The sequence below is a fragment of the Rhincodon typus genome, chromosome 4, assembly GCF_021869965.1.
Source record: "Rhincodon typus isolate 14 chromosome 4, sRhiTyp1.1, whole genome shotgun sequence".
NCBI lineage: Eukaryota > Metazoa > Chordata > Chondrichthyes > Orectolobiformes > Rhincodontidae > Rhincodon > Rhincodon typus.
Window position 1 is genome coordinate 95,569,022 of NC_063335.1, and position 22,046 is coordinate 95,591,067.

A 22,046-nucleotide genomic window follows, 5' to 3' on the forward strand; every position below is an offset into this window, starting at 1 on the left:
TCCAAAACCACAGTAGACTGGTACTGCGCTTCATTCTCACCATCTAACACAGTTACTCCACTCCTAATCACACTTTGGCTGGATCCTAACTGCAAATCCCAACATCACGAAAAATTGGGTATATCCCTATGTCACATAGCCAGTGCACCTAAAAGAACATACAGAACAAATAGAAACGCATTAGTCTTACTCAAGCTAAAGTGACAACAGTATGATTATCACCGGCTGTGGGACAGCCATAAAAATAAACTGAAGTAATGTAGACCAAGTAGAGATAGATTTTGAGGGGGAAAGGTAATATAATGAGATTCATGTAAATTACGATGATGCAACTCTGTCATCATCAAGAGTGAAGAGACCGGTCTAGAATGAGCCTGTGAAGAGAGGTCTTAGACACTATACTAATAAATTGTATTTGAAAGTCGACAACAGATGGATGTACAATAATGGAAGATTACAATGCATAAGCCATACTGAAGAGACATGGAACAAGCAGGCTCAAGGAAAAAGCATGCACAGAAAACCACAGCCAAGATGCTCCAGACTGGTTTCACAATGTACAAGCAGTGGTACTGGCTTAAACCAGAAGATTAAACAATTTCTTCATTAAGAGATTGTGAATCATTGGAATTGTCTACCTCAGAGAGTTTGTTTTCTTTATCTTTGACTTTATATAAAAGACTCATCTTCTTACATAATCAGCTTCAACACAAAATTGCGTGCAAATGTTCATTTTCTGGGCAGATGTCAAGATTAACTTTTGCTTTGTCAATGTAACGATGAGTCATACCTTTTGGAGACAGGAAAATATTGACAAAAGTGAAAACTGGGAAAATGTTACCTTCTAAAAATTACCAAAAGCAAAGCTGGCACGCTGACATATGTCGCTAATGACAAAACTAGTGTGTTATATTTAGAGCATCTATCTGCTGTGGTTTACGTACCAAAAGTACGAACTGTTTTACTGTGTGGAGTTCAAGTTTATTATCACTGTGGGAAAAGTAGATATCGCTTGACAATTAGTTCCACTGCATCACTTCCTGGGTATTGTAAAATATGCCTGTTGAGCTGTTAAATTTTTTTTCGATTTTCTGTAAAATGAATTCTGTGCTGTAGCTGGAAATACCATCATGAGCAGATAGCATTTATTGGGTGAATGGAGATGTCAGTTTGTATGAGCCGCTTATGTTCCAGATTGTGTGATGAAGGCCAGAAGTCCCGTTACTGAAGTTACTGTGAAAAATGGTACTTCCCTCTGAATTAGGAGGAGAAGCAGGTCATTTAACCCCTCAAACCCGCTCTGCTATATGATAACATCATGACTGTTTGATTGTGGCTTCTATTTTCCTGTTTACTCCATATATCATTTGACTCTGTTGACCAATCCTCTGCTGGATCAGTTTAGGTAGATACAATAAAGACACCTAAACTTAATGCGCTTCTAGTTTATTCAGAAGAACTAGCTTAATTGTGATTTATGAGAATGTAGTAGTACAGAGATTATTCAGACTCATTACAGAGATCTGGGTATTATCTGCATTGGTGAGGGAGCTGGCCAGGCTTCAGTCGCTTAATATGGTTATCTTGCTCTTCTCTGAGCTCCAAGCTCAGAACCCTGCTTCTGCAATAGCGTTACTCAGGCTTTAGTTTTTTTATGCATACTCCGAGAGCCATTCTTTTGTACAGAGTCTGGAAAGTGATCAACTGCCCCAGCTTGTCTTTGTCAGGTTTCTGCTCCAAGCTCACAAGGTGTCCTTAATTGGCACTTTGCAGCTATGTTTACCTCTCCACCTGTTACAGTGCTCCCCATGACCCCATTGTAAACATATGGAATCACCAAGTTTAGGCATCCCCATCTCCCAGAGTACAGCCTGACCAAGGTACAATTCATTGTACAGTAGTTTACAAATGCACAATTAATTATCATGGCACATCAAACTGAATGTTTAATTTATTCATCACCTCTCTCTACATCATAGCTACATTAAATTTAAATTGCCCATTTTTAATCCTTTTCCATATTTTAAACATGATCATAACAAAAACTTGATGTAATTACAAGAACAATAGCTACAACAATGTAAGAGAGGAAGAGTATTTCTACATTAGTGCTGCAATCCCACATGTCATCCCACCAAGTTGCTTCTTTCATTTTCTGCATCTCTTCAAAATCATTGCCATTTCCTGCTCTGCCAGGACATAGGTTTTGTGTGCTCTTTCTAGTTTCCTCTCCAATTTCCTCAATTGTTTGGAGCAGTTAGATAATTCTCCTTGTAATTGCTCAATTTTCTCCTGGTGGCATTAGTAATGATTTTTGATCTCTCGTATATGTCTATTAGTTTCATTGTGCCTATACAGGTAACTACTTTGGGGGGAAAAAAATGGCTAGTCGATTGGACAAGTTAACTTTCCTTAATGGAATGAGGTCAGTTTAACTAGGTCTTGTTCCTCCTAACTTATTTCTAATGTACAGTTTATGGACATTACATTGGTTTTTAACCCACAAATTGCTTTCAGTTTGAGAGGACAAGGGCACACAATTACTCAGTTGGTCTGTCTACATTTAGTGAGGGTGGTTCCAAATCTTATGACTGATGTCATTTTTTTTCTTCATTCATTCATGGGATGAGGGTGTCGCTGGCTAGGCCAGCATATATTGCCAATCCCTAATTGCCCAGACGGCAGTTATGAGTCAACTACATTGCTGTGGGTGTGGAGTCACATGCAGGCCAGACCAGATAAGGATGGCAGTTTCCTTCCCTAAAGGACCTTAGTGAACCAGATGGGGTTTTTTTTTGCCAATCAGCAATGGATTCATGGCCATTATTAGACTCTTAATTCCAGATATTTATTGAATTCAATTTCCACCATCTGGCATTGGCAGGATTCAAACCCAGGTCCCCAGGACAATACCTGAGTTTCTGGGTTAACAGTTCAGTGATAAAACCACGGGGCCACTGTATAGGGCTGGTTGTTCCTCTGTTGTATGAATATCCTCCCTTTAATAACCCCAATATTATCTACCAAGAATATCTTCATTCCTAGGACACTGGGTGACTCTATTAGCATCTGTAATACCATGATCGGAGCATTCTTTGTTAAATCGGACATTCGTCCAGTTTCTAATATCACACTGGAATTTTACATTGGAATTTTGTGATCACATGGTCAGATTATTGAGTTATTTGTTACTTATCAAGGATGGAACACGTCCAGCATTTACCTCAATTGTGGCAATTTCCAGTTGCCATAAGTATTTCAGAGTTTTTTCCCACTCTTGGTTGCTCATGTTCTTTTGACCTATGACCAGTTGGTTTATAGTGTTGGCATGACTCTATAGCACCCTTACAGTGTCGATGTCTGTCTCTGCTCCTTCTTGCCCTGCCTGAGAGCTATTCCTGGTTACTGTTTAGGGCAGAATGTGCTTCACCTACCCTATCAAAGCCTTATTCTTTCCAGGTCTACAGTGTTCATAGCAGACATCCCTGACCCATAGGCTAACATACAGGTCTCTATTTATCCCCATTTTCTGGTCTTCTAAGGTTTTGACTTCATAACCATAATCCCAGATAACAAAACAATGGAAAAATCCTATCATCTGTGGCAACTTCATTGACACTCCCCAGATTTATCTCCCCACTTACAGATCACCTAACTCATGAACACATAACAGCCATTATCCTTTAATTAATTTCTAATCTATTGGCATTTAAATCCATGGAATTAAACCAACAGATTTTACATCTTCACATTTACATTACCTCACATAGCAGGGTAAACACAGGAAAGTAGAAATAGAGTCATAGTGATGTACAGCATGGAAACAGACCCTTCCGTCCAGATCATCCTTGCCGACCAGATATCCTAAATTAATCTAGTCCCATTTGCCAACTTACAGCTAACAAACAAAATGAATATTACTTTTATAGGAACTATCCCAAATTTAAGTATGATATGATAAAATCTCATACAGACTATCTTTGCATTATCCTTTACTTGTCAATAATTTAAAATTTGTTTATCCCCTTACACTTTGAGAACTCTTTTATATGAGTTACATCCAGGCATGGTCATTTTAAAAGTCAAATTATCAGAATCAGAAGTGCCAACATTTGGTATGGAGGTTAAGTTTAACTAATCACAAAAAAATTAATTCAAAAGGTATCAGATAAGTCTGAATGAGTTAACTTTTCATACAAAAAGCAAAGCCTTTAGGTCCCAACTATAATTATATTGTGATAAACAATCTTGAAGCTGCTAGACTTGCTTGTGGTCTGCGATTCATGATCCATCTATTTTAACAGATAAACCAAAGTAAAACAGGTACTAAAATAAAACAAAGGGTTGCAGATACTGGAAATGTTAACACAGAAGGCCTTCTGTCTGAAGAAGGGTCACTGTACTAGAAACTTTGACTCTGTTTTCTCTCCACAGAGGCTGCCAGACCTGCTGAGTTTCTTCAGCAATTTCGGCTTGTAGCCAAATGTATTAACTTGTTCCAGAAGTATATTGAAATTTAAAAGAAAATTGAATTTCATTATCTTCACTGCATGTGAATTTTTCAATCAGCAAATTAGATGTGTAAAGAAACAGAGCTGAAGAAACAGAACAAAAAGTTTTCAAATATAATGACATTGCTACTGCTCCTTAAAGAATGCTAAGGAACAAAGGAACATATGGTCTCATTAAACAAAGAGCACTGTAAAATGTCCTTCACATCCCAAACTCCCTGAAATAACTGCATAGAGGCCGGTATCCTATCACCAAGCCATTCTTTATGGCATGTGCTCACTGCATAGGCTCTGACCAGACAGCTCAGAGCCAGTCCCTAGACTGAGGGGCCTGTCGGAATCTCCTGTTTATATCGGGCACCCAGGGCTCCCTGATTGGCCCAGGTTAACAACTCGAATCAATGATCTCATAGTTGATGACCCTGGTTCCAACCACTGACACTCCCTTTCTTTTTTAACGCCTTGGACTAAGAGTAAACTAGGATTATTCCAGACTCAAACTACGTATTTCAATATTCTATACTATTCAAAATTATATACTGATTTTTAAATTTTCCAATTACTTTCTGAGAATTGTGTTCAAAGTAACTTCCAAAATGTTGATCATTATTACTTTATATCTGTCTTGAGCAGAGATTGTGGTCGGCAACCCCACCCAATGTTAAGGAATTTCCCCCCATTTACTTTGTTTCAAATTACACAGTTAATTCAGTTCACAACTCTCATCTGAGTTTAAAATCAATCACTATTTGAATCACAATTTAGGAATAACATTAAACCTTGACACACACCAAGGAAAAATCCACACAAGTTATTTATAAGACATACACTCACTCATGAAAGCTTCCCATACGCCATCACTACGGCATTTAATTTTGTTCTCATTCGCTCTTAATTTAAAACTGAAATTAAATTAGAACAGTCAAAAAGAAAACAAATGAAACAGATTAATACAACAGTCATTAATCTTCTCTCTTACAGAAACTGTAATTAAAACTGAAAGAGAGGCTGAGATGATTGATTCTTGATCAGTTGAGAATTAAGGTTTATGGGGTAAACACAAGAAAATGGACATAAGGAATGCCAGATCAGCCTTGATCCTATTGAATGGCAGAGTAGGCTTAAGGGGCCAACTTGACCTCCTGTTCCTATATCACATCGTCATAGAAACATAGAATCCCTACAGTGTGGAATCGGGCCCTTCGCCCAACAAGCCCACACCAACCCTCAGTGCATCCCACCCAGACCCATCCCCCTATAACCCACCTAATCTACACATCCCTAAACACTACGGGCAATTTAGCATGGTCAATCCACCTAACCTGCACATCTTTGGGCTGTGGGAGGAAACTGGAGCACCCGGAGGAAACGCACGCAGACACAGGGAGAATGTGCAAACTCCACACAGACAGTCGCCCAAGGGTGGAATCGAACCCGGGTCCCTGACACTGTGAGGCTCATGATCTAAAAAGATAAATTCTCAAGAATTTACCAAAAAATGTTCTATGTTTAACAATCAATCTTTCACAGCCACATATATCCTTTGAAGTTAAACCCAAGTATCTCCAGATACTCACTCTCCCCGTCAAAGCAAAGCAAGTACTTTAACAACTCCTCTACCATTTTACCACAACCTATACTTCACTTAACCAAATTCAATATACAACTACATATTTTAAACAAACAACTTAACAAAGCTGAGAACCAGACCATACAGGGTTAACTAATACAAATCTAAAGACATAGACGCACTGATAAAAATCACACACAAACTGTAATGCAGACACAAGACTTATTCAAACACAAGTTTTCCTCAGCACCTTTGTTATCAGCTCTAAATGTTTTTATTAAAGTCTGCAAAATGCCTTTTAACTATACATTCAATAAAATCAGCCATTTCCTCAAATTGGATATTATGCTTTAAATGTACATTCAGAATGCAGCAATTCAAACTCTTATCTAGACTGAGATAACAAGGTGTAGAGCTGGATGAACACAGCAGGCCAAGCAGCATCACAGGAGCAGGAAAGCTGACATTTCGGGCCTAGACCCTTCTTCATCCAGCTCTACACCTTGTTATCTCAGATTCTCCAGCATCTGCAGTTCCTACTATCTCTTATCTAGACTGTTAGTTTTTTCCAAGTATGCAATGTTTGGTTTATCACTGATCTGAGTCTCCAACTATGCTTACTGCTCAGAAGTGGGACTGTAGGAACCCTTGTTTTTGCAACATCCCAATTAGCTTGTAAGATTTTCTAGGTGAGGTGAAGGGAAATACATCTTCTCCTCCCCAATCTGTAACATTGTGCCATTCACTTCCCCCACATTTTGTTTTGGCACCCAGGACCCTGCAGAGTTAATGCTCTTTGTCCCGTACTGTTTGTTGTGTTGGAGCTCGTAGGCATGGGGCTGTCAGCTCCGCCACATCATTGTTGCGCATCCTGGAGTCAACCCTGCCCTCATACCTACAGATATTGTATGTGAATTGACTATTTGATACCAGTGCCGGGGCCATGGTGATAGGGTTCATGGCAATGGCTTCCGCCTGGGGATGGGGATGGAGGTGGGGTTAAGTAGGCAATGCAGTAGGTGATGGGAGGTGATCGTCACCTTCAGGATTAAACATCCCATCATCTGTATTCAGATTATTCTTCCACCAAACGTCCCTACTCCACATCTTCACCTCAACATCCCCATATGTGCATATCATCCCTCTCTGGAATGATGGCCGTGATTTAAACTTTCTATTTCTCTGTGGCATTTTACGTGATCAGCCACTGAGCAGTGATCTGAATTAGGTCCTTAACCATCTCCTTAAGAACCATGTTTTTATGGGTTAACTGGTGGCCTGATTCGACCACACCTTTTGCTCTCACTGCCTGGTCTTTTCCTTGGTAAGTGCTTTCACACTGACTTTTGAACTGAGTCATGTACATCACAGTTACATCACCCTTCGTTATTTCCTCTTTCAGTTGCTCTTCTAATTTAGCAGTTCACCATTCAAGGGTGTCTTTCCCCTCCTGGTGGGTTTGATTTTCCTTTTCAGCCTCATGAAGAGACCTGATTGAGCAAATGATTGCCACAGATTTTTTCAACCTCAGTGGCCTTCTTATCAAGTTATTTGTTCATTTCTTCCACAATGACTCCCAATGCATCCTGGGTCCTCTGGAGGGAGTTCATGTAATTTTGTACTGGAGGGGGTGCAAAGGAGGTTCACTAGGTTGATTCCGGAGTTGAGGGGGTTGGCTTATGAGGAGAGACTGAGTAGATTGGGATTATATTCATTGGAATTCAGAAGATTGAGTGTAGGCACCTACATTTATTCCAACTCTACTTAGAAGAACTTGCTTAAATGTGATTTATGAAAACATTCGAGAGAGATTGCTCAGACTCATACCAGAGATCTAGGGATGACCTGCACTGGGGAGGGAGCTGGTCAGGTTTCAGTCATATGATATCTTCCTCTTCTCTGAGCTCTAAGTTCAGGGCCCTCCTTCTGTGTTGGTGATTCCTGGGTTGTAGCCGGGTTTTTTTGCAAACTCTGAGAGCCCATCTCTTCTATCGGGTTTGTAAAGTGATCAAGTACAACCATGCCCTGACTTGTCTCTGTCCGTTTTCTGCTCCACGCTCACAAGATGACCTGGATTGGCATTTTTCTGCTGTCCTATTCACCTGTATACCTGTTACAACTCCTGCATCTATCTAATTCAGTCCTAAAAATATTCAAAAGCCCTGTTTCCACTGCTGTCTAAAGAAGAGAATTCCACAGACTAATCAATCTCTGAGAGAAAAATATTATCTTCATCTCCACCTTAAATGGAAGACTCCTTACCTTAAACGTTTCAATACGATCTCCTCTTATTCTTCCAAACTCCAATAGATACAGGCCAGACCTATCCACATTTTCCTAATGAGACAATACAATAATCCCAAACTCAGTCAAATGAACTTTTTCTGCACCACTTTGAATACAATTATAGAGTCATGGAGTCAGAGTTATATAACACAGAAACAGACCGTTTGGTCCAACTTGTCTATGCCAACCAAGTTTTCCAAAATAAACTAGTCCCATTGCTTGCGTGTGGCCCATATCCCTTTGAACTTTTCCTATTCATGTACCTGTCCAAATGTGTTTTAAATACTGTAACTGTCCCTGCATCCACCACTTCCTCTGGCAGTTCATTCCACACACAAACCACAATCTGTGTGAAAAAGTTGCCCCTCATGTCTTTTTTTAAATCTTTCTCCTTTCAAATTAGAAATAAGCCCCCTAATTTTGAACTCACCCACCCTAGGGAAAAGACCCTTGTTATTCACCTTATCTGTGTCGCTCATGATTTTATAGACCTCTATAAGGTCACCCCCAAACCTCCCAAGCTCCAGTGAAAAAGGCTCAGTTTGTCCAGCCTCTCCTTATAACTCAAATGCTCCAGTCTCAGCAACATCCTGGTAAATATTTTCTGAACCCTCTCCTACTTAATAATATCCTTCCTATAGCAGGGTGACCAGAACTGTACATAGTGGTCTAAAAGTGGCCCCACCAACATCCTGTACAACTTCAACATGTCTTAAATAAGGAGGACAGCACGATGCACACTACCCCAGATGTGCTCTCACCAATATGCAAAACTCCCAACTTTTATTTTCTATTCCCCTTGCAATAAACAGCAACTTCCTTGCTCTACCTACAGACTGACTTCTTGTGGTTTTTAATTTTTATTTTATTTCATGGGATGTGAACATCACTGGTCATGCCAGCATCTAGTGCCCATCCAGCAGGCACTTAAGAGCCAACCACATTGCTGTGGATCTGGAGTCACGTGTAGGTCAGACCAGGGAAGGATGGCAGATTGCCATTAATGAACCAGATGGATTTTTATGATAATTGACAATGGTTCACAGTCAGCATTAAGCCAGCTATTTCCTGCAGATTTGTATTGAATGTGAATGTGCCATGAAAGGATTCAAACCCCTGTTCCCAGATCATTAGCCCAGTGTTCTGGGTTACTGGTCTAGTGACATTATCACTTTGGCATCACCTCCCCAGTACAATGACTGCCACATATTTAACCTCCCCTTGTAGGATATCACAGGATATCAGAACTAAACAAAATAAAATTTAATGATGATAGAGGTTATGAAATTTGAGCACTGTACTTACGAAAGATTTACAACCATGTGGAAATTTATATTCACAAATGCCCACATACTGACGTGTATGTATACACTTAGCAGATGCATGAAATTTTTCCCACAGAAGAAAGGGAAAAGTTAAGACAGATAAACAAATTTACATGTTACTTCCAGTGTCACACGTCACTGAGTATTGGAATTGGAAGATAGGCCAGATGAATGCATTGCTAAAGGGATAGTGTAGGAGGGACGTTTTAGATGTTTGGATCATTGGGACTGTACTTGTATAAGCTGGATGGCCTGTGCTTGAACTGGAATGAGTCCAATATCCTTGCTGGGAGGTTTTCTCATGCTGTTGGGGAGGTTTGAAACTGTCTGGCAGCGGGGGCACAGAGCAGATGTAAAGTCAGGAGCAAGGTCCAATCAGATAAAGTGGGAATGCTAGGACAGTCCAGTAGGTGGTAGAAGACCTGGGCAGGATAAGGTGTATGGGAAGTCCAGAAAGCTATATTGTATCCACTTTAATGTAAGGAGCCGGACTGGTAAGGTGGATGAACTTACTGTATTGATTTTGTGAGAATACGATATTGTTGCAATCACCGACACATGGTTGAAAGAAGGAAAGGACTGGCAGCTCAACATTCCTGAGTATAAAAGTTGCAGGTGCAATGGTGAGGGTGTAAGAGAGGTGGGAGCATTGTATTATAGATAAATGGAAATTTAGCTAATTGAATCCAGAATGGGCTGAATGGCAGGGAGCAGAGGGTGATGGTTGAGGGATATTTTTGTGACTGGAAGCCTGTGTCCAGTGGGTCCTGTAGGAATCAGTTTTGGATTCCTTGCGGTCTGTGATAAATGTAAATGACTTAGACTTAAATATAGGAGGGATGATCAGGTTGTTTGCGGATGATATGAAAATTGATGGGGTGGTAAATAATGAGGAGGATAGCCTTAGATTACAGGAGAATAAAGACAAGCTTGACTGATGGCCTGATCAGTGGCAGAGGGAATTGAATCTGAATAAGTGTGAGGTGATGCACTTAGACAGGCCAAGCGAGGCATGGGAATGCAAGGTGGATGGTAGGACCCTGGGGAGCACCAAGGATCAGAGGAACCATGTTGTGCTTGTCTGCTAGTCTCTTAAACTAGTAGGAAGCGACATAAAGTGGTTAAGAAGGCAAATGGGACACTCGCCTTTATGAGCCACAGTATTGCGTTTAAGAGCAGTAAGTTCTGCTGGAGTTGTATAAAATATTGCTTAGGCCACAGCTACAGTGTTGTGTGTAGTTCTGGAATCCACATTATAGGAAGGATGCAATTGGACTGGAGATGATGCAGAGGAGATTTACAAAAATATTGCCTGGGCTGGAGAGTCTTAGTTTGAAGAGAAATTGGATAGACTGAAGCAGGGAGACTGAGGGGAGATATTATGGAGATGGATAAAATTATGAGGGGCATAGACAGGGTAGACGAGAAAAACTGTTTTCCCTTGATGGATGGATTAATAACAAAGGGTCATGGATTTAAGGTAAGGAACAAGAGGTTTAGAGGGGACGTGACATAAAATGTTTTCATTCCGTAGGGTGGTGGGAATCTGGAACTCTGCCTGTAAGGTTAGGAGAGGCAAAAACCCTTTGCATCATAACATTTGAGAAGTACTTAGATGTGCAATGCAATGCTAACACATTAAAGACTATGAGACAAATGCTGGAAAATGGGATTAGGTTAGGTAAATGTTTTTGACCAGTGCGGTTTAGTTGGACTGAATGGCCTTTTTCTGTGCTATAGACATCTATGACCTTATGATTCTCTGAAAATGTGAACAGCTGTGATAATGCAGAAATAATCTATTTCATTGGTGTTTGAGGCTTTAGTACTGGTCAGGACACGAAAGATAACTCTAATCACGAACGAAAACAAAGTTGCTGGAAAAGCTCAGCAGGTCTGGCAGCATCTGTGAAGGAAACGACAGAGTTAACGTTTCGGATCTGGTGACCCTTCCTTAGAACTGGGTGCAGGTCACCGGACCCGAAACGTTAACTCTGTTTATCCTTCACAGATGCTGCTAGACCTGCTGAGCTTTTCCAGCAACTTTGTTTTTGTTCCTGATTTATAGCATCTACAGTTCTTTCAGTTTTTATTAAGGATAACTCTAATGTCTTCTTCGAAAAGTCCCCCAGGAGTTTTTATCTGTAAAGACAAACTGGCCTAGTTTTAATGTCTTATGGAAAAATGATTGTGAAAGAATCTATGATGGACATCTTATCTATATTCTCTGGAAAGTGTGAACGTGGTGAGCAGATGAATCTTGCAATTGCAATTTCCACACATTTGCATATTAATCTTAATCCCTTTTCAACAATGTGGTTTTCAAATAGGAATATCAAATGACAAGACTATTCCATCAATCCCTAATATCAGATTTCACATTTTATGGGAGAGGACATGCCTGCAGTGTTCTAGGTAGCTTCATGATGATGTATAGGTTAAATTTATGGTAATATGGAGAATTAAACATTCATCCATCATAGAGATATCAGGTTCACAATTGCACTTGTTTGAGCCTTACAATAATAGAGAGCGGACAAATCAGTAAAGGTAATTTTTCAAAGAACTTCAGCAAGAGAAAAGGTTTCTCAAACCAGACCATACCAGCTACAACTTCATAATCATCCCACTTACCATTGTAGAAACTTAAATGATTTATGATCGTTTGTACCACACATACACGGAAATATATAATCTGGAAACAAAGTGATTGTTACTACGTATGCTGACACAGGACAGACTTTGTGTAAGTGATGGTTGGCAAAAAATCATTTTGTTTGAGAAGACATATTTCACAACTTGTGCCATTCAGGCATTTAACAGGCTATCAGGATCAAGGAGCCCAAGATGGAAGTCTTATCTGTGGAGACCTGCAAGTCAGTCTAAGGTGTATGTCTACAGCAGCTTGAAAAGGAAGGCTACTGTTGGTACTCAACTGAGGCCCAAGTTCAAGGAGGGATCCGAGTAGAGATGAGAGATTAAAAAAACCTGCAGATGCTGGAATCCAAGGATGACAAACAGGAAGCTGGAAAACCACAGCAATCCAGGCAGCATCTGGAGGAAGAGAAGTGAATGTTTTGGGTATTACCCTTCTTCAGGACTGGGTGTGGGGGTAGGGGCCACTCCAGATAAAGGGAGGGAGCGTAGTGGACTAGGATATAAAGAATGCCATAGCTACCTGGACTACACTTCTTCCCACCCTGTATCCTGCAAAAGATCCATCGCGTTTTCCCAATTCCTCCATCTCCGTCGCAACTGCTCTGACAAGGAGATGTTGCACTCCCAAGGATCCCGGATGTCCTCCTATTTCAAACAACATTCTTTTACCCCCTCTGTCATCCAGACAGCCCTCCACTGTGCCCCCTCAATTCCCCACTCCTCAGCTCTAAACCTCCCATAAACATAAAGATAGGGCCCTCCTTGTCCTCACTTTCCACCCCACCAGCCTCTGCATCCAACGTACCACCCTTAAACACTTCTGCCAACTCCAATTAGACCCTACCACCTGGAATTTCTTCCACTCCCCACCCCGCTCTCCTTTCCGCAAGGACCATTCCCTTCGCCACTCCTTAGTTCACACCACACTCCCCACCAACCACTCCAACCCCCGGTACCTTCCCCTGTAATCATAAAAGATGCAACACCTCCCCGCTCACCACCTCCCTCACCTCCATCCAGGGCCCTAAACAGTCCTTCCAGGTGAGACAGAGTTTCACCTGCATCTCCTTCAACCTAGTCTATTGCATCCAGTGCTCCCAATGTGGTCTTCTCTACGTCGGTGAGACCGTTTCACCGAGCATCTTCGCCTGGCCCAAATTAGCCAGCCTAACCTCCTGGTCACCACCCATTTCAACTTCTCCCCCCCACTCACCCTCCAACATGTCCATCCTCAGCCTCCTCCAGTGTCGCAGTGAATTAGAATGCAAATTTAAGGAACAGCACCTTATCTTCTGCCTGGGCACCCCATAGCCCAGAGGATTTAACATTGAGTTCTCTAATTTCAAATAACCTTCCCACCCATCGCCCGGTTCCCTTTCCAGCCCCATCTCCTCCCTTCCATTCCACCTACCGCCACCTCCCCTCCATTCCAGCTACCAACCGGATTCATCCCCCCCACCATCAACCAACCAAGTTGTAACTACTACTGGTGTCCACCTATCACCACCATTCCGCTACCCTCCCTCCCTCCTATATCTGTAGCTACCTCTATCCCGACATCCAGTCCTGAAGAAGGGTAATACCCAAAACGTTGACTTCTCCTCCTCCAGATGCTACCTGGCTTGCTGTGTTTTTCCAGCCTCCTATGTGTCTACAGATGAGAGGTAGTGGGAGGTGAGTCTAAGGGAAGAGAGATAGAAGTGGGTCTCCTCTCCTGAAACTACTAAATGTATTAAGTCAAAGGCACCATCTCAGCCCTCTTACCTGCCTCTCTCTCCCTGCCCTTCACTGCTGCGAGGGTCTATAATCAAAACAGCTAGAATTTGCCTGGTTACACACATCAAGATCCAAAAAAGCAATAACGACCTGAATCCCTGATTTTTTTTGGTGGCTTTGTTTGTTGAAAGACTTTGGATGAGAACATGAGGAGGACACTCTGCTCTGTTTTTCAAAAGTTCTCCAAAAAAGGATGGACTGGATCTTGTTTTAATATCTCATCAGAAAGATAAGAGTAGGAGAATTTCTACTAGTTATCAGTTCCAGGACTAGTGATGTCTCACTCAGTCTGTTTATCTGGCCGCAGTTGATGTGGTCCTAGAAAGTGCTGTCCTCTGTATCTCCGAGCATGTGACAACAATAAACCAAATCAAAAGTTATCCAACCCATGAACATTGTTAGATGTCAGATATCCGACCAACCAATTTTGTGAATGTAATCTCTAAACGTAATTAAGTACATGACCTCCTGAAAGTCCCAGACAAGTATTTGCTTCAGGTCTCAGAAACAGACTTCTGCTGTTAAAAAAATACTAAGTATTGTAACTGCTCAAGAACTGACATCAAAATGAAAGTTCTGGAAGAGCTCAGCAGATCTGGCAGAGAAACAGAAGTCATGTTTTGAGTCTGATTTGACTCGTCTTTGAGACTGTTCTGTTTCTCTTTCCACAAATGCTGATCTGCTGGTTTTTTTCAGATTTCTTTATTAATTTCAATATCAATAACCTGTATTGGATCAACTCAACTAAATTGTCTAAAATGGGGGCATTGATCACCTTCATGCCAGTACCTTCTTTCAAGACTAGGTTTTCCATCAAAATTCATCTTGAGATGAGTTTCACGCAAAGGAGCCTTTTACGAATAGAATTATAACACTATAATTATTCTGAAATAAAATGTTATATTATCTGAATCTCTTCACCTTGCGTAGTGCCATAGCAAGAGCACTGCAGTGACTGATCTGTATTGAGTGCTATCTAGCAATTTCAGGCTGTTATTAAGGTGGGATACAATTACATTGTTCAAGAATGTAACAATCCATATGATGCAGATGACCCAAGCTTTACCCCCATGAGAAATGTGAGAACTCAACTGGAAGATGTCAAAGGAAATCATCAAATGTCTGACATTTAAATATTCTCTTGTGCAAAGTATGGACGGTTTGAAATGTCTTTTAGTACATTATAATGACTTGTTCCAACTGGGGATTATTTGTTCAAAACATATCCTCATATGAGACTAAATGCATTGCTTAACCTCTGTGGAAATGAATGATTTCTTTTCTCTCATTTAATGCTTTAGGAACTCTAGAGGCCACTGTGAAGTTTTGATGTGTTTCATCATCTTCAACTTTAATTCCCCAATTGCTTTAAAGTCTGAATTATTCTCCTTTTGTAGAAAATAGTGACATATGAAATGGTTAGCAGATCTCTCATTATAGGTTGATCAATGGTCATGTTCTGTGTACTAGTAGCTGATGAGGACAAATTTGAAATAAAAAACCTGGTGGAAAAATATAGCCAGTGTGATGTTTGCCACCAGATCTGGTAGCATCTGCTTCTTCTGCAAAAGATCCATATTGGACTCAAAATGTTAACCCTTATTCATTCTCCACATTTGCTGCCAGACCTACAGAGATTTTCCAACACTTTCTCATAGAATCATAGAATCTCTACAGTATGGGAACAGACCCTTCGGCCCAACAAGTCCACACCAAACCTCACACCATCCCACCCTGACCCATCCCCCTGTAACCCACCTAACCTACACATCCCTGAACACTACGGGCAATTTAGCATGGCCAATCCACCTAGCCTGCACATCTTTGGATTGTGGGAGGAAACCGGAGCACCCGGAGGAAACCCACGCAGCCACGGGGAGAATGTGCAAACTCCACACAGACAGTCGCCTGAGGCTGTTGATATGATTTCATATTTCCAGTATCTGCAATATTTTGCTTTTATTTTAGGATAAAATTGAGCCTGCCCTGTCTTCTCCCTTGTGGTCAGATAAATTTGGACTATCAACTACATCGATAACACATTATTTTGACATCAGAAGCTTAGTTATAAATCCAATGCAGACTGTTTTAACTACGTTTGTATTTGTAATGGTGATATTACCGCATTCATTTCCGATTACCGTTTCATAGAAACATTTCAATACAGAAGCCATTCAGCCCATCATGTCCATTTCCAGATGCAGATCCTACCAAAATAAACCTCCCTTTAAAAGGTGCAGGCTAGTTTTAAGTGGTATGGCCTGCTATGGTCTTTTGCCCCCTCTTATAGTGTGTAGCCACTCAACAGAACAATTAGTCCTGACTGCTCACAGCTCAAATTAAATGAGCAGATAGCTGAAAGATTATATGCTGTTTATGTTGGAAGAAATAAGCACAGATTCCTGCACTGGTTTTAGCAGACAGGCCAAATCCTCCCTTTCAGTCACTCGTCCACAATTCTGTATATAAAATCACGTCCAGTGCATGTTCATGGTTTTTTTTCAAATGGAGTGAGGGTTACTGCCTCTCATATGCTTTCAGGCAGAGAGCTGTCAAAATCCTTTACGACTTATAGCAAGATCAAGTTTTGATAAGAGAGCATATCCACAAAGGAAGAACTGTTTTGTCAAAATATTTTTAAGACGGAGGTAAATAGATTCTTGATTACCAAGGAGATAAAAGATAGAAATTCACCAAAGCTCCTTAGCACCTTCCACACCTATAACAACTACCATCTAGAAGAATAAGAGCAACAGGTACGTGGTAACACCTCCACCTGCAAGTTCCCCTCCAAGCCACTCATCATCCTGACTTGGAAATATATCATCACTTCACTAGTGTCACTGGGTCAAATTGCTGGAACTCCGTCCTTATCAATACTGTGGGTGTATTTGCACCAAGTGGACTGCAGCAGTTCAAGGAGCAGCTCACAGCTCTCGTGGGTAACTAGGGATGGGTAATAAATGCTGATCCAGCCAGCAACACTCACACTCAGCATTATGCGGGAATGTAGCGTTCCGGTTACAATCAGATCAACTGTGATCTTATTGAATGGCAGAGCAGAATCAAAGGGCTGAGTGGCCTACTCATGCTCCTTCTTCATAAGTTCTTATGTTTGCGTGTCAAGTCCAGATGGATATCAATGCTGGATATTTACGAGATGTGCTCATGGATTTCTTTGTAACTAAAGTTGAAACAATCTGGTCAGCTGCTGCTGTGCCTCTCGGTTCTGTTGTCTGACGAGACTTGAAAGTCCCTTCCTGCCTGAGCACTGGTGAAATTGGGATGAGGGAGACAACTTTGAAAACAAAATTGCACTGAGGAAGGATTGAATATTCCCGTTGAAATTAAATCTTTGATGGTCCCAGACGGCAGTTAGAATTTGCAGAAAACTGCTCGAGGGCTTGAAAACACAATGCAGTGATATCAGGTTCCTATCACTTGTGGTGTTTTTCACCTTGAGATTGGCTTTCTCCCAGTGTTTGGCGTCAGTGTGGGAGGGTTGGCAGGGAAGACAGGGTTCACAGGGAGATCACTCAAACCATTCAGCTGGAATTGTTTAGGCTCCATCTCGGATGCCGTCTGTAGTTAGGCCAAGCTCGCATGTTGCTGTAATCAGAAGCAGCGTGCACCCTCGTTACCGTGATATTTGCAGCCTTGTGCTCTGAAGCACACCATTTGCGCCGATAATATTTGCCTGAATTGTACATTTAAAGGTACTCAAGGGGATGAAAGACCTTTCATGTTTAATAGCAGGGCCCTTTTGAAACGTTAAAATTTGGCTGCGAGTAACCAAGACGGTTATAGTTGTTGAAGATTGTGTTGGTGTGTCTGATTCTCAATATGCCAGCATCTCATAAAGCATACAAATTCTATTTCCTCCAATGTCAGTGAGTCTTATCAATCTTTCAGTGTTGGAAGGCTCCAAGCAGAGTTCAGGTGAGGTAATGGCATAGTACTGTTATCACTCGACCCACTAATCCAGAAATTTTTAAGGACCTGAGTTCAAATCCTTCCACGCAATTGGTAAAAATTGAATTCAATGAATATCTGAAGTTGAGTATCTAATGATGACCAAGAACTCATTGTCGTTCATCAGGAAAAGCCCACCTCATTCACTAAATTCCTCAGGGAAAGAAATCAGCTTACTTGGTCTGGCCTATACTTGATATCAGATCCACAGCAATATGGTTGATTCTCAACTTTCTTTGAAATGCCATTCAGGTACAACAATCACTATAAAGTCTCAAAAATGAAATGAAAGCATGTGGACCAGCTGGCATCAGAAAAGACAGTGGCAAAAACGGCCCTGTCGACACTGCAAAGTCCTTCTTATTAATGTCTAGAGACAAATGACAGCTTATCAGTGAATCATACCCTACAGACAACATCCCAGACACCACCATCATCATCTTTGGATACATCTTGTCTCACTGACAGGACAGACCCAGCAGAGGTGCTAATGCAGTGGTATACGGTCAGGAAAGAGTTTCCCGGGAGTCTCCAACATTGACTCCAAACCCCCTGAAGTCTCATGGCATCAAGTCAAACATGGACAAGGGAACCTCCTGCTGATTATCATCTACCGTCCTCCCTCAGCTGATGAATCAGTGCCCTTTCATGTTGAACAACACTTGGCAGAAGTACTGAGGGTGGCAAAGGTACAGAATGTGCTCTAGGTGGGAAAATTTCAATGTCCACCATCAAGATGACTCAAAGGAACCACAATTGATTGACCTGGTCAGGTCCTGAAGGACATAGCTGCTAGCCTGGGTCTGCAGCAGGTGGTGAAGGAACCAACAATTGGGAAAAACATACTTGACCTCATCCCCACCAATCTTCCTGCTGCAATGTGAAGGCAGGATTTAGTCTCCATGACAGTATCAGTAAGAGTGACTACTGCCCAGCCCTTGTGTAGACAAAGCCCTGCCTTGTTAATGCCTTACATCATGTTATGCATCAGCTCCAGACAAGATTGTTCTGCAGGAATTTGCCAAAGGTCTCGTCTAAGCACATAAAAACCGAAAGAACTGCAGATGTTAGAAATCAGAAACAAAAACAGAAATTGCTGGAAAAACTGAGCAGGTATGGCAGCAACTGTGGAGAGAAATCAGAGTTAATTTTCTGGTCCAGTGACCCTTCTTCAGAATGGTTCTGATATTGTGGAAGTATCTAAGATAGTAAGTATCATTGAAAATGATTGAACAGTGGACACTGAGTTCTGAGGAAGGGTCACTCGATCCAAAACATTAACTCCTATTTCTCTCCACAGCTGCTGCCATACCTGCTCAGTTTTTCCAGCAATTTCTGTTTTTGTTGCAGCGTCCCATTGCCCTGTTTGTACTGTTCAATCATCTAGATGCTACTTACTATCATGGATACCTCCATAACATCATCTCTTAAAAGCTGTCTATCTAAGCTAATAAACCCAACATCTTGGGCTATGGGGAAGCTGTGGATTTAGGGTGTTCCATGGCAAGAGAAGCCTTGGTGAGTTGTTGAAGTGAACCCTGTAGATAGTAGACACTGCAGTTTCTGGATGCTGCAATTTGCAAAGATATACCCCTGCTTGGATTTGAACCTGCCAGGAATGAGTTTTTGTTTTACACCCAGAATGGATAAAAAGCTAAAATACTTCAGTGTTACGAGGCTAAGGGGCTAAAGGTAAATGAATTAATTTGTTCCCTCCCATACCACAATTCCATAAATAAAACTACAAATGTTCTATAAAGTGATTGTGCCATTGATGACTTAAATATGGTTATATTCTCCTTCCTGTCAAAGGTAATTGAGATAAAGTTCAAAATGTTAAATTTGGTCATGCTTTCATAATGACCAGAAATAATTTGCCAGTAAGGTAAAAATTTGCTGACTCAAACTGACCGAGGTCAGCAGAACAGAATGGAGAAAGAAAATATCAGAAGGGTTATTGGTTATTGCTGGCTGTAGTCCATTTGAGCCAGTGGGAGCACACTTACATTTCTGAGCTCCACAATCAGGTAAGTAAAAAAAATTCTGACTTACCTTTTGAGTGGCAACTGCCAGAGGTGTTTAACAACTGCTTGTTTGACTGGTCAGCATCTGAGAGGGGCTGAATGACCTATTCTCATGTCCCTATATCTCTATGTCTGGTCTGATAAAGTCTTTTTGTTTATATTCTTTTGTTATAGGGACTATTTCATCATTTGCCCTGTTGTAAAGATGGCTGCTCATTGGGCCAACAGAACACGAGCCAATATCTTCATGTACCATGTACCAGAAAGTCTTCCTCAACACAGGTAAAGCTTAAAGGGACTTTCCAACATTATTTTGATTTTCACTGTCATGATGTGGGTATAATGAGACTGGCATTCACAGACTCCTCATAATTAACCTGGTTGGCCTTCTTTTTGTAGTGCTATCAGTTGTCATTTAGGGAAGGAAATTGGCCATTGTCACCTATCCTGACTTACATTTGACTCTAAACCAATAGCAATATTGTTATCTCTTAACATTCTCTGGGCGATTAGAGAATAACAGTAAATATTGGTCTGAACAGCAATGGCAACATCCTGTGAATTAATAAAACAAAGTTCATCCAAATTATACAGAGTTGCTAGGACCATTCAGAGGGTAGAAATAAGTTACCCATGTTTGTGCCGAACTTGAGTAATGTCTAGGCTTTTTAAAATTTATTCGCTCGTGGGATATGGGTATCGCTGGCTAAACCAGCATTTATTGCCCTTTCCTAATTGTCCAGGAGGCAGTTAAGAGTCAATCACATTGCTGTGAGTCTAGAGAGACATGTAGGCCAGACCAGGTAAGGACGGCAGTTTGCTTCCCTTAAGGACATTGTGGAATCAGTTTCTTTTATACAACAGCTCTACAGCAATCAGAGTGTTGGTAGGTGTTATCTGATCTATTTCACACCATCATTTTCATATGTTCACATGAGTCTAAAAGTAAAAATAAGATTGGAAACTCTGACAAAGATGTTAAAATGGAGGAGCAACTGTGGGAGGTGAAAATGAGCAAAAAATGCCAAAGCATCAAGGAACCAGCTGCAAGCCAACTTCCTGAATTTACTGATGTGCGTTGTGCTGTTTAGAATCATAGAGTCATAGAGTTTTTACAGCATGTAAGGGGGCCCTTTGGCCTATTTTGTCCATGCTGGCCATCAAGCATCTACCTAATCCAATTTTCCGGCTTTTGACCCACAGCCCCATACTCTATGCTGTTTCAATTGCTCATCTGAAAAACATTTAAATTGTTTGTGTGTGACTTTCTTGGGAGAGGCAGGTCTCCTGCAAACATGCATTAATTGTTCAGTTAGAGCAGCACTTCAACTCATATTCAGGATTAATGGTTGTTTTCACGGGATTTTGTGAAAATCTCCAAGAAAGGAAAGACAGAACAACAGGGATACGTGCGGATGCGGAGTAGTTGGTTGGGATGGGTATGCTGGTGGAGTGAGATGGAGTGGTAAATGCTGCAATAAGTGCTCAGAACCACAGCTGCTCCCTGACCTACTGTTTGGAGAATGTTTCTTTTGCAATAACACTTGCTAAGAGGTTATTTTATACACTTTTGAGGTTTTCTCATTCATAACAGAATGAATGACACTAACAATGCTTTAAATCAGACCTCTTATAAGGACTAATATGACCATAACCAGCTACATCAGACAGCAAAGTGGACAGAGCAAGGAGAGGAACAGCAGAAAGTGATCAGCTCAGAGGAGTCACTTCCAGTGAAATGGAGCAGCTAAGCTCTCTTAACAGGCCTAAAGTGCAGGCCATAATTTTATACCCCACAGGAGAAGGTTGTCAGTTGGCCAGAAGATAAAAGTGGAACAAATAATGGCAGGTGTCACCATTGGCTATGCTCCTTTCTAGAACTTTACCAGTGACTGGGGAGATATTACGCTGCTCACTCAGCCTT

General features: G+C 41.2%; 1 protein-coding gene across 1 annotated transcript in view; it reads left to right on the top strand.

Annotated features, from left to right (window-relative positions):
- Positions 1-20,408, top strand: part of tg (thyroglobulin) — a 299,968-nt gene extending 279,560 nt beyond the window's left edge. The window contains exon 46 of the mRNA XM_048596176.1: positions 20,297-20,408. Coding sequence (XP_048452133.1) covers positions 20,297-20,408 — 112 coding nt within the window. The remainder of the gene's footprint in view (positions 1-20,296) is intronic.
- The last annotated feature ends 1,638 nt before the right edge of the window (positions 20,409-22,046 follow it).